This window comes from Simochromis diagramma, unplaced genomic scaffold (assembly GCF_900408965.1).
Source record: "Simochromis diagramma unplaced genomic scaffold, fSimDia1.1 OVJJ01000333.1, whole genome shotgun sequence".
Classification (NCBI taxonomy): domain Eukaryota; kingdom Metazoa; phylum Chordata; class Actinopteri; order Cichliformes; family Cichlidae; genus Simochromis; species Simochromis diagramma.
Window position 1 is genome coordinate 3044405 of NW_024386765.1, and position 12179 is coordinate 3056583.

Here is a 12179-nt window from a genome sequence, read left to right on the forward strand (position 1 = left end):
CCATGCATGCAATGCAATCTCTGCATGTTTTTTGTGCACTGCCGCTTCAGATTGCTTTATTTCTATTCATCCCCTACTCCCTGTATTTATTCACAGAGAATAAATACAGCACATCTGTGTATCTATGCATGCATGTATGCATGTATGTATGCACGTGTGTGCGCAAGTATTACCTGTGCATTAGCAGGGAAGCTGGCACGGACTATCCCAGGCAGCAGCTTGCTGTGTATGGCCGTGGCTGAGACGATCTGAGCAGAGGACATGGAGGAGATGCTCTGCAGAGCTTTCTCCTTGGCATTCTGGTCCTGCATGTAAACAAACACCACACACTCATTAACATCGTCATTCCTCTGAACATTGTCATTACCGTGCAGCTTGTGCAGATCAGCAGTGAGTCATAAAAAGCCGGAAAATTCATGAAATTGAGAAGAAGAATCTGAATTGTCTTGAATAATGGAATCTTAAATATTAAAGCTTGAGGGGAAAACACTGTCCCTGTGTGACTGGATGTGATCAGGCTGCCACTTTCCTGCTACTTTTTGATTGCACAAATTAACGTACAGCAATTTAAGTAAACTGCCCAACATGGAGCAGCTCATTTGCCAACAAAACACCGTGTAGCTCCAAGCGAATAATTACAGGAGCTTCTTTTACACCCTTATCAGGGTCAGGCTACATTCTTTCGTATCTAAATCTCTTGCTTTGTAAAAAACTGTCCCTGTGACGTTTCAGAGCGATTCAGGGGACAGGGCTTTGTCTTTTTGTGCGTGTCATTTGGGTGTGGTGATGTTGCTTGTGGCCTCGAGGGAAAATCATGGCGACATGAGTGGTGAGCGGCGAGCACAAAGTGTACAGCAGAGCTGAATGTGCTTCAGACGGCGCGGTGAACATTGCTGATCAGAGCTGCTGCCTCGGGGCAAACGATAACATATAGCAGATTTATAAGCTTGATGGTGTGGGCTTATTTATAACGTGAACAAAAAGGCAGCATGAAACTCATGAAACAGCTGAAAGAAATGGAATTAGAGCCACTGCCATAGCTGGAGAATCACTAATTGGCTGCTTCACTCAAGTTAATTGGCACTGAGAGAAATCTCTCCTCCTAGGGGAGGTAATAACATTATAGGAGGCACTGAAATGGGAATCATGCTGGATTTTCATATTAAATACCAGGAGCCATATGGGTATGATAACCACCTTGACCTCAACTCATTCCTTCAAAATCACCAATGATCCTGTTCCTGTTGAATGAGGAAGTATTGTGAAATCCACACAAAGAGTCGCATACGTAGTTTGATTTTTAATAGATGATCAGAAAATGTATTAAATCTGCGAAGCAGCAAATGTTACTCGGACAGCAGACACACTATCTGATGATCTTGTATCTTGAATGGTCTCATGGTCTGGGATGTGATCTACACTGAGCTCACACTTTCCCCATTCTTCCCACTTTTCTACAATATTTCGGTTTTCTAAATGGTCAAGTGTTACGCACAGAGGGTGGCAAAGAGGACAAACTCCACCGAAACTCACCGGAGCATTGGTTTTGGCAGAACAAAAGATCAAGCTCAGCCAGCAGTACCGGTAGCTCAGTCGATCTCAATCCCTGCCCACGTACGCTGACGGCTAAGCTGATAACCATCTTCACAACCAATTGGGAAATCTTGCATGTGTAATGATACCTGCATACAGTTGCTGCCTGCCCTACAAGCTACTTTGCAACCCATTTCCTGCCATTTCTGTCCTAATCAATCTCACAGGTGGCTTCTAGGTGCTGTTAGGGGGGACCTAAAAGGCCTCAGGCCTTCCATGTATAAATTAGTGGAGATGGAATAACAATCCTATTTTGGCTAAAGTGATCCTGAGAGAACTACGGGCACTGCTATAATCAATATTAAAACCTTCAGGGGCTACAGGTCAATTCATTTTAATGGATTAGTGACGGGCTCTGTGACCTAATCATCTGATCAAGCCTTCATTTTACTCCAAAGACTGTCATACAACCTTTTGGCCATAAGAGCCATCCATATACACAGTTAATCACGTCACACGTTACAGTCACATAAGAGATGCGTGCAGCTCTTCAAGAAAGCCACGTGGTGACGAGATTAGCACTCACACATACACATGTTTGTCTGTTATAAAACATGTACGGCCCAAGAACTCGCAACCATCATCAGTGGCGTGATCTCATGTAAGATTGTCTACGGTTAAAGAGGTCTTTCCACCTCCTTTGTTGACAATTACCGACTTATTTGTGGGTTAAAAGGTATAATATTCAAGAACTGAAATTAATGTATAGACACATAAAGAAGTACTTGCTCTCAATCGTCACTTATACCCCCCTAGAAGCTTTTTGTCATTAGATGTATAACCAATTAGAAAATTGTTAAGGGGGGTAAAACATAAATAAATAAATCAGAAAGCAACACTAGAGACATGCACAATTTTTCCTAAACATATAGTGTATCATCAACAAAAGGATCTATATGAATTTGAATAACCTTTATTATAAACTTCAATTAACCATCTGTTGTTTCTTTTATGAAAGCAAACAATTGTTCTCATTCCGACTGCTCTTCTCGGAAAACAAGCGCTCCCTTGTTGCTTTACATAAAGTTAATTACAACCAACTGTGAGGAAGAAAAGGAAAGAAGGGCGAAGAAGGACAAGATACTAAGGACACAAGATTAGCAGACTCAAAGAGAGAGAGAGAGAGTAAGAGGACAAGGACAAAATAATGTATGGATACAAGAGAATGACAGGAAGAGGAGGAAACATGAGAGAGTGAAAAACCTAAACAGACCTAATTATACACCTAGGAAACTGGTGTCAACGTGACAGGCGTCCTCCCAGCTATAGCGTCACATTAACAAGCAAAGAGCAAAGCAGCCAGCCACAGATTCCCACTGCTTCTTCAGGACAGCTTCAGAGACTCCAAATTTTAAAAAGTGATTTTTCTTTCATTCCATTTCTTAATGTTAACGTAGAAAAATCTGTTTGCAGTTCTGTGGATGATGCTGTTTTCACTCTGTTCATCCACTGTAGTCATCACAGCAAATCCTCACTAATCATCTGTGTTTATAGCAAACAAACTGGAAAAGAAAAAGCAGCAACACTTCCTGAGCAGCAGAGGATTTTTCTGGAAATGTTTCTGTGCGGTCTCTTACCTTTAGCTTGGACTGAAATTCTCTGGATTTTCTTCGGGCCAATACTTGGATGTGACTGGATACCTGGAGGAGAGGAGACGAGAGGAGAGGACGAAGTGAAGGAGGGGTTGAAGGGTAGGAAGGAGAGGAGGAAGAACCAAACAGTGAGTTGCCATGGTTATGAAAGGACTGTTGCTACACTGGAAGGGTGCACACACACACACGCACACACAGACACACACCTACCTCCCCTGACAACAGTGAATAGACCCATCTATGCACATCTTTTGAGCAAGCAAAATGACACCTGGGAACACGGGCCAAGAGCTCAGATACTAAGATTACACTTCACTGACATGCAATAATTAAAAAATAAATAAAAATCCAGACACCCAGTTAGTGTTTCTAAACAGACGGGTGGTATAATCTATCATTCTCCTGTATTTATATCATTGCTCAACTTGTAACAGTAGCGCAGCTGCTAGGCAGTTAGTCGGACAATACGTTCCTGGTTTCCTTTCTAGTAGCACAGAGAAGATGTCACATTTGGTTGTTGTGACAACAAACACAACACTTTCCAACACAGTTTATTTGACTGGACGACCGTTATGTTAAAATGAAATGAAACTGCAGAATAAACACATTATATATGGCACACAATATGACATAATACACATATACTCCAATTAAAATCCATCAATGGAACATAACCATAGTCAACAATATGAGGTCCAAAATGCACGTGTATATAATATAAAAGGATGGTTGGTCGTCAGTAAAACTACAGTTATAGTTACATCAGAGGTTAGCTTGCGCATGCTGGCTTACAGCTCCAGCTGCACTATCACACTTACCGGAGCTTTACTAAGCACACACATCTTTACCTCGAGGTAACAATGATACTAGTAAAATCAGGATCAGTAACCAGCATGGCCAGTGTTGGGAAGGTTACTTTTAAAATGTATTCCACTACAGATTACAGAGTACATGCCCCAAAATGTATTTTGTAACGTATTCCGTTACGTTACCCAATGAGAGTAACGTATTCTGAATACTTTGGAGGTGGCCATTAGGTAAGGCTGCACTTTTTGCAGCAATCTTGTATAGAAAACTATTCCGCGCGTATATAAAACAGGTCCGCGGCTCCGAACCGTAGTAAAGGGACCTCTGGCTACTATGTCGGGTTTGTGTCGGGCTTGTCGCCCAAAACTAGCTTTACTTTGTTGTCTGGGTCGACTTTGCTAGCGAGAGACAGAGAGAGGCGTTGAAAGGCTGCTCCAACGGAACTTATTGTTTCGGAGGAAAACACGAACACAGCCTACAGTCGAGTCTTAATAGCTTACTTACAACTGGGCTGGTCAGGCACTCTTTTTGGCTGCAGTGGTTATTATTATATTTACATGCTTCCAGCTCCCGTTTCTGCTCGATGACAACTCGTACTTTTCCACTGACCTTTTTCTCCCTCCCTCGCTCACAGACAAATAACAGGTATTGAGACACAGGCATTAGAGCCTCTTAATGCGTCTTTTGTTTGGGTTTCCACTGGCATGAAACAGGAAAAGACTGCTGTTTAATCCCTTTATTTCAACAAAGTAACTGTATTCTGAATTCCACCTTTCTAAACGGTAACTGTAGTGGAACACAGTTACTCATATTATGCATTTTAAATACGTAACACAGGTACATGTATTCCATTACTCCCCAACACTGAGTATAGCTGACTGTAGCTGCACCTGAATGGGCTTTTTTTGCACTGCTGAATCAACAGCTAATCGGGGAAACAATATTCTTTAAATCTCTGTGCTTTTTTTCCGACAGTTGGAGATCTTTTTTTTTTTTCCAAGCTACTCTTTGTATAATGGGATACGTGGCGATCCATACTGTAGGCGGCATGACTGGATTTAAAGCGCACTCCCATTATTACCTGTTTCCTTGTTCGCGTCTTCCCCGTTCGGAGTTTGATGTATCTGGCTATCAGCTCGTTTCGACCTGGAGGCACAAGACACAGAACATAGTAATGAAACATTATGCATGCCCACATGCATGTTAAACCCCATTTGACCGGTCTTTCGTTTACGCGGACAATCGCACGCAGAAATCATATGACCCTGACAAACAACTTAGTGGCTGATTTAGAGCTGTTGACCCAGCGGCCTGGTTGACGTGCAGTTTCACATAGAAACGCTGTAATCACCGATACCCCTGTTGAGCCGTCCACACATACACACATGCACATAAAATCACACACGCCACGGCCCTGAATACACATGACCCAACAATACAGGCATTCATGCGGACCGGCCGTCCCCTGATTAAAGGAGCCAGCAGGCCAGCTGTACCCGTGTTTACGCGTGCACACATACACGCACACATAAAGACACACACACACGCACGCACGCTTACGATGCTGAATAATTCAACCCATTCAATGGGGAGCACAGCAGACTCAGCATGACCTGGCTAGTATAGATTAGCCAGGGAGAGGGAGGCAGTGAGAAACAAAGCAGAAAAACACAACTTTTACATCCAGAGAAACTGCGAAGGGGAGGGGAGGGGTCGTTTGCACATATTAACTTAGGCCTGCTCCGCCTGGCTATATTACAGCTTTACAGTCCTTAGGAATTAAGGACGACAGACCATTTTACAGATTTCAGGAAATTATGTAATTTGACTGTAATTTTATTTGCTAACAAGCAAATGCGGTTCAGTTTGGTTTGGTTTGGTTTCGCTCCCGATCTGTTCTCTGTTGCAACCAAGTGGAAAACCAAAGTCGGGCCAGCTGGCCAACTGATGGTCAAGATCAGCACAAAGCCAAACCTCTACACACTACCCAAATGGCTTGCAACAATAGCCCTAACTAACTAGCAGATGGTGTGTGTGCATGCGTGTGTGTGTCTGTGTGTGTGTGTACCTTCTGAGCAGTCCCACTCTCACTGAGATATGGAGCTTAGACTGATAAAATCTACAGCTCACCATGCAGGTGTTTTCCTTCGAGCAGTCAAAAGCTGTGACTGACGACAGCACGCAGACGCGCACACACACACAGTACACATAGATGTATACGCAAACATGAGTGCGTGCTGTGAACGCGTGCACAGAAACACACACACACTGAGTAGTCCTGGCTGTGGAGGCTGACATCTGACTCCAGAGGGGCCAGCTGGTCTTTCTAGGAGGCTTAACGGTGAATTATCATCCTTCACTAACCCTGCGGCACACATCCCTCACTCTCACCCTCCCTCTCTTTCAAAAACTCTCCAGCACACACACACGCACGCACACACAAACACACTTTCTTCCCTCCCTTCATTCGGCCATCCATCCATCCTGTGTTCTGGCTGTTCCTTTTCCCCCCTCCTCTGTCCCTCTTGTAGTGAATGGGCTTCCCGTCTGCTCCCTCCCTCCCTCTTCCACTCTCTGTCTCCATCTCTCTCTACTTGCCCAGTGAAAGACTTCAAGGCCAAAGTCAGATGGTCATTAACCGTGACGAACAGAAGCAACCCCCGTGCTCCCCCCAGCTCCCTATCTCTAGGCTGAGGCCACCGCGTGCAAGCCGATATTAATGGAGACGACAAACTGGGAAGAAAGAAAAGTAATGAAATTACATGTTTGTTATGTGATTCTGAACCATTTAGAGCTGATTTGAGAACACGAAAAAAGTTCCAGAAAACACAGGAAACAAGAGCCGGGTTGGTGACGTAATGCTACGACGACACAGGGTTACAATACGAAGGTGCATACGAGGTGGTACGAGGCAGAACGAGTGAGAAGGAGAAGCTAAATCAGTCGCTTCCTGCACTTTGTGTGGTTAGAAATGCGCCTTTTCTTTCCTGTCCGCTAGCCGCAGTACATTACTGTTACACCGTCGCTCTCTTAGTGGGGTGATTAAGAGCTTCAGCTGCTTTATAGAATAGCTCAAAACCCCTTTCAGAATAAGGTCAAGGCCTCGCTGACCGCGCTCGCTAACAAGGCTGGAGTTGAGTGGTGTGTATTGTTGTGTACCCTGGACAGACCTCAGAGACCACAGGGGCCAAACACTGGCCTAGAGCCTGGATTCGCAGCAGCTTTGTGGGAGTTTCTGTTCGTTACATCCAAAAAGCAGTTTTTAAAGTGCTAAACCTTTAGGATTTGCATTTGCACTCATTTGAGGCTCTTCCCTTTGTCCTCCAAGGCACAATCCCTGAAATCCTGGTTGGTGCAGACTGAAGTTAATCTTTCATTTATTACAAACAAGCTGCCAGTTCTTTTAAAGAGTAACCAAATCCTGTTAATCTTTTACTGCCAGGTGATGCCACCTGCAGAGATTTGGTAACATCGACTTACTCTAATGTTGGACGACCGTAATATGTAGCGCATCACGGTATCCGACCTGTTTCAAAGGAACCAAGAAGTGTTGACTGAGTGTTCCCAGCACCGTGTAAATATTGTTTTTCAAAGTGCTGATAATAATATGATATTTTGTTAAGTTTCTCATGTTAACGCGACTGCCGCTGTCAGGGAACGGAATAATGTGATGATTAAAACATGCAACAAGAAGAAGCTGTGAGGATAGAACCAGTAAAAGACTCAAACCCTCAACTCTGACAACAAATAAAGCCTTTAATATTCATTTTCTCCTTTCATTCTGAAACCACTCCAAAATTTCAGTATTAATACCAGTTTATTCCAATTTAGTTACAGTGCACACTGAAATTAAACGTGGACTAAAAAATGTTTTTTCCGTATTACAGTGGTCTAAGACGACTCGTTATTTGTGGGGGAATGATCGCAGGACTCGGCGGTTCCTCTTTGCTTTGTTTTTGCGTCTCTTTCTTTTCCTTCGGTCTCGTAAATCCTGTTACTCGCAGCAGCACACGTCAGCTTTGACGGCTGAAGTCACGGACTAGCTGGAGAGCATTTAGCAGCTTAAAAAAACAGATATTTCCTTTTAAAAGTGTTTGTGGAGACAGCTAAAAGGAGAGCGAAGGCTACCAGATTTCCATTTGCCAAACAGGGCTTAAATAAATGCTAATGCAGACGCGTGCTCACGCACATGTTCACCATAAGGTGATAAGATCTGGGTGTTGTGCTTAAAGCTTGTCAGCACTGCTGATCACATAGTGAAAACCACACTAATCTGACCAGACACTGGCTTAAGAGTAAATTTGTTTTCTACTGAATTATCCTTTAAAAAGAAATTTCTTTACTTTTATGTGATTTATTAGAAATAAAGACAAATGTAGCTGAAAAAAGCGGCGATTTGAGGAACTTTTCTCTTAATAACGTCACATAAAGTAGGCGGCAGTGAGCCTGAAATTTAGTGAGTCTTATGATTTGTATTTTATTATTACTGGAAAAGAAGCTTGGGTAGGTTACAGCCCCTAAGAAGGTAAAAAACAATATAGATACATCGGCGGGGTACAGTAACGCACACACAGGAAGAAACATTTAAAAAATACAGTCACGCATCGGGCACGTGAGGATTCAATTCCTCGCCATCTAAAGGATTTCAAAATGAAGAGACAAAGGCAGAAGGGTAGCTAGCCCTTTGTCTTAGGGGAAGATGAAGAGTATCTTCAAAATGAGTCATATAAGTCGAGTAACTGGTTTCGCTGAAGTTGATTTTGCAACGTTGTTGGCATGTCGACTGGAAAGAACCAAAACCATTCAGCCCCAATGAAGGATGCAACCTCCAGTTTAAGACGATTACATTTTTACAATGAAGAAAATGTAGGTGTGTATTACACCATGTGACTGGAAAACTTTTGCCAACATGTGTCACAGTCTATACTTCTTCCACTGTTATTCTCGATAAGTAAAGCCCCCTGTGACATAGCTGGTTTGAGCATGCTCGCCGCTGAAGAGACAGATGCCGTTCTGTGTATTAGTCAGTAGATCTATAGGATATGTAGGAGACAAAGACACTGGTCATTATATTGTACTTTTGATGCATCTTTCCCAAGGACAATAGAGCCATTATTCTCCTTTTCATTCCCTGTTATATGCACCCACATTATGATGTTTCTAAGCTTCTCATCCACTAAGTTTATCCCGGCACTTTTTGTACCCGTTTCTTCTTCTTTTACGTTTCACTCCATTTTCCTCCACCCTGTGGGGGGTGTTTCTAGAACCGCAGTAGTCCCCTGCCTATCAGGTATTACTCGTTTCTCCTCTGTACTGTAAGACAACTTACCAGCCACTCAGTGTGCCTTAATGTAATGTCAAAGAAAGCGAATCTACCCTTAAAGATGCTTAAGTTTGCCTTTAATAACTAAGCTTGTATTTTGCTTCTGTGCAAGCAGGAAAAAAAGCAGAAAAATCATTAAAAAACAAAAAAAATCAACAAAGCCTCAAGAGCCCGATTACACACCAGGCATGAAATAAAATAAGAGCCTATTCGATCCTGCAAGCTCCATTAGCTAAAAATTACAATAAACGAGATACTGTTTTATAATTCCGCTTTGCACAGATGTTGTAGGCAATGATTAAAACCCCTGGTCTCTGTGGCCAAATGCTGCTCATCCCTTCTTGCCATTTCGCCTTTCCTGCTCTGCCTCTGAAAACAGACACCATCTAACTCGATTAGGTCACCATGATAAACATGTCAACAACCTGCACACAGAGTCAACAAGGTAAACAACCGAACATGCCACCAAGGCAGAGAACAGAATGAGTCTGATTGATCGGCAACTGATCGGGAACACAAAGGAGGTCGATCGCGAGGTTTAGCATCAACGCGACAGGAGAGCGCTGCTGCTTCCAACCTGTGCATGTCCGTAGCGTTTAGGGTTTTTTGGGTACACCTCTCTCTGTTTCTGCTCTATTCAGAGAACAGCAGCAGTGCATCCATGAATGACCAGGGGATGTGAAAGAACATTTAGCTCATTTCTGTTGAAAGCTGGCTGGCTTTTTTTGCATCACAACTCAGCCAAATAATGCAGCGAGATTATTTTTGTTCCATAGCCCTCCATAACAGCACACGTGGCCGGATCTACACATCAGAAAATGTATTAATTTTATTTTCACCTTTATTTTGGACAGCACAGTAGAACAGCAGAGAGAGAGAGCAAGGGGAACAACACACAGGAAATGGCCCAGGGCGGACTCGAACCCAGAAGCCTTTTAGCAAATAAGTCATCTGCTCAACCACTGAGTTACACCAGCACACAGAACATTAGTGCTGTTGTTTTAAGACATCTAATTATAGTAGATCATGTTCCTCATAGATTATCATAGCATTAATGTTACATAAGTTTGCTTTACAGGCTTAGAAACTCTTCTTATTGTGTCTCTGGGGTTCAAAGAAAAGGACAGCTGAAGCAAAACAACAACATGAAGCTAAAAAAAGAAGACGATTCGCTAAAATTGCAAAAATTCCGATATGGTTGAAGGAAACTGTGACGTTGGGACAATTCACAAGTTTTTAAAAGTATAACTTTAAGGTGCTTTAAAAAGTCCTGACCTTAACCTAACCAAACACCCTAGAGACGCACTGGTACACAGACTGTAAGCCAGATCACCCATGAACAGGACCTGACCTCACTAATGGGACAAACAAATATGGCCGCCCTCTTTCGGGGCTCATATTTAGCGTTCTAGTCTGTGTGGGACCTTTGACCTATATGAGAGGAAATAACTATCTCATATTTGGGATACTGATTTTGATTTTCTCTCGATTCCCAAAACTCAAGAAGTATTCACTAGAGAGCGATACGACGAAAGAGAGGAAAAAAGAAAAACAACAGGGTGAAAGGGAGGGGGGGGACGCAGCTGGTGGCAGCCAGAGAACCATCTGTTCATCACTCTATTAGTTCACACACACACACACACACACACATATAAGTACTCTCTAGTCCCACGCTCACACACACTGCGCACCTATAGCCTGCTTCTATTTCCTCTCTTTTACGGCTCTTTCCTCCCCCTGCATCTCTGACACTTTGCCCTGCGCGACAAGCCTCCGCCACAGCCGTCTATGTCGTTATTCGCACCGTCTGACACAACAGCGAACATTTCAACAGCTCGGCCAGTCGCTCGGTGTGTTTATATCACATTCTACCACATATACCGTGTGAATTAGTGACGAACTATCAAAATTATTCACACTTATTAAATATGGCCCACGGTTGTAGAACAACACAAAGAAGTGACCTCTGTTTGTTTGCGCCTTCGTGAAGAAACCAAAACAAAGCACACGGGGTGCATCGCACTTTCACAACAGCTCCTGTAATTCGCAGTCCAAAGCAATAGGAACATTTATTAAGCGAGGAGTAAAACTGTTTTCCATTGTTTATCTACACTGATATGAGAAAAAGACCTTTTTCAGTTTTTCAAGTGTCAGTAACTTGTACTGATTTATACCCAGCCCTGATTTCCCATCACTCACCGTACATCTTCCCTTCATCCGACAGTATAATCTTCCTCCTTCCACAGGGCGGATAGATGGCCAGGGCCTCCTGGAAGCTCTGCTCGATGTCCGGGCTCCAAACTCCCTCGGGATCCCCATCCATGGTCTTGTCCCCTCCAGAATCACTCAGTCTGTCCATGTCCTCCCCTGGACTCTCACTGCCACTCCAGCTACTGCGCTCCATACTGGCAGCTAACGGTAACTAGCTGATGTGTACTCAGTGCAAATGCCTTGATGCCAAGTTGATAAAGTAATTAAAAGTCTAGTGATAAACTGAAGCTAAAATGAACTATAATGGTAATAACTAACTCCCAGTAACAACGGCCAGCTGTGGCCAACTAGAAACTGACGGTAGCTCCAAATGGTAACTACCAGTAATAAAAATTTAAGGACTAGTGAACTGTAGAAAAGTGAGTGAGCCGCTCCAAAATCCAACCTCAGAGCTCTACAAGAAAAGAAGAATAACAAAGAAAAGTATCGTATTAGTCATTAATATTCAAACTTGATTCTTCCCATATATGCAAATTAAATTTTACTGCAGCAACACAAGCTCACGTATAAGACAAGACAAAGTGGCACGCTATTGAAAAACACTTTAATATTGAAACTGCGAATAATTTTACTGTTTGGTACAGTAGGGGTCT

General features: G+C 43.1%; 1 protein-coding gene across 2 annotated transcripts in view; it reads right to left on the reverse strand.

Moving 5' to 3' along the window:
- Nucleotides 1-12179, reverse strand: part of tead1a (TEA domain family member 1a) — a 47184-nt gene that overhangs the window by 16829 nt on the left and 18176 nt on the right. Inside the window, exons 2-5 of one of the 2 annotated variants that reach the window (XM_040035981.1) lie at nucleotides 11515-11980; nucleotides 5074-5138; nucleotides 3171-3233; nucleotides 174-305 (exon numbers count right to left, since the gene is read on the reverse strand). In XM_040035981.1, the coding sequence (XP_039891915.1) occupies nucleotides 174-305; nucleotides 3171-3233; nucleotides 5074-5138; nucleotides 11515-11719 (465 nt within the window). In that variant the 5' untranslated portion in view covers nucleotides 11720-11980. The remainder of the gene's footprint in view (nucleotides 1-173; nucleotides 306-3170; nucleotides 3234-5073; nucleotides 5139-11514; nucleotides 11981-12179) is intronic. The other variant, XM_040035989.1, reaches the window with a different exon arrangement.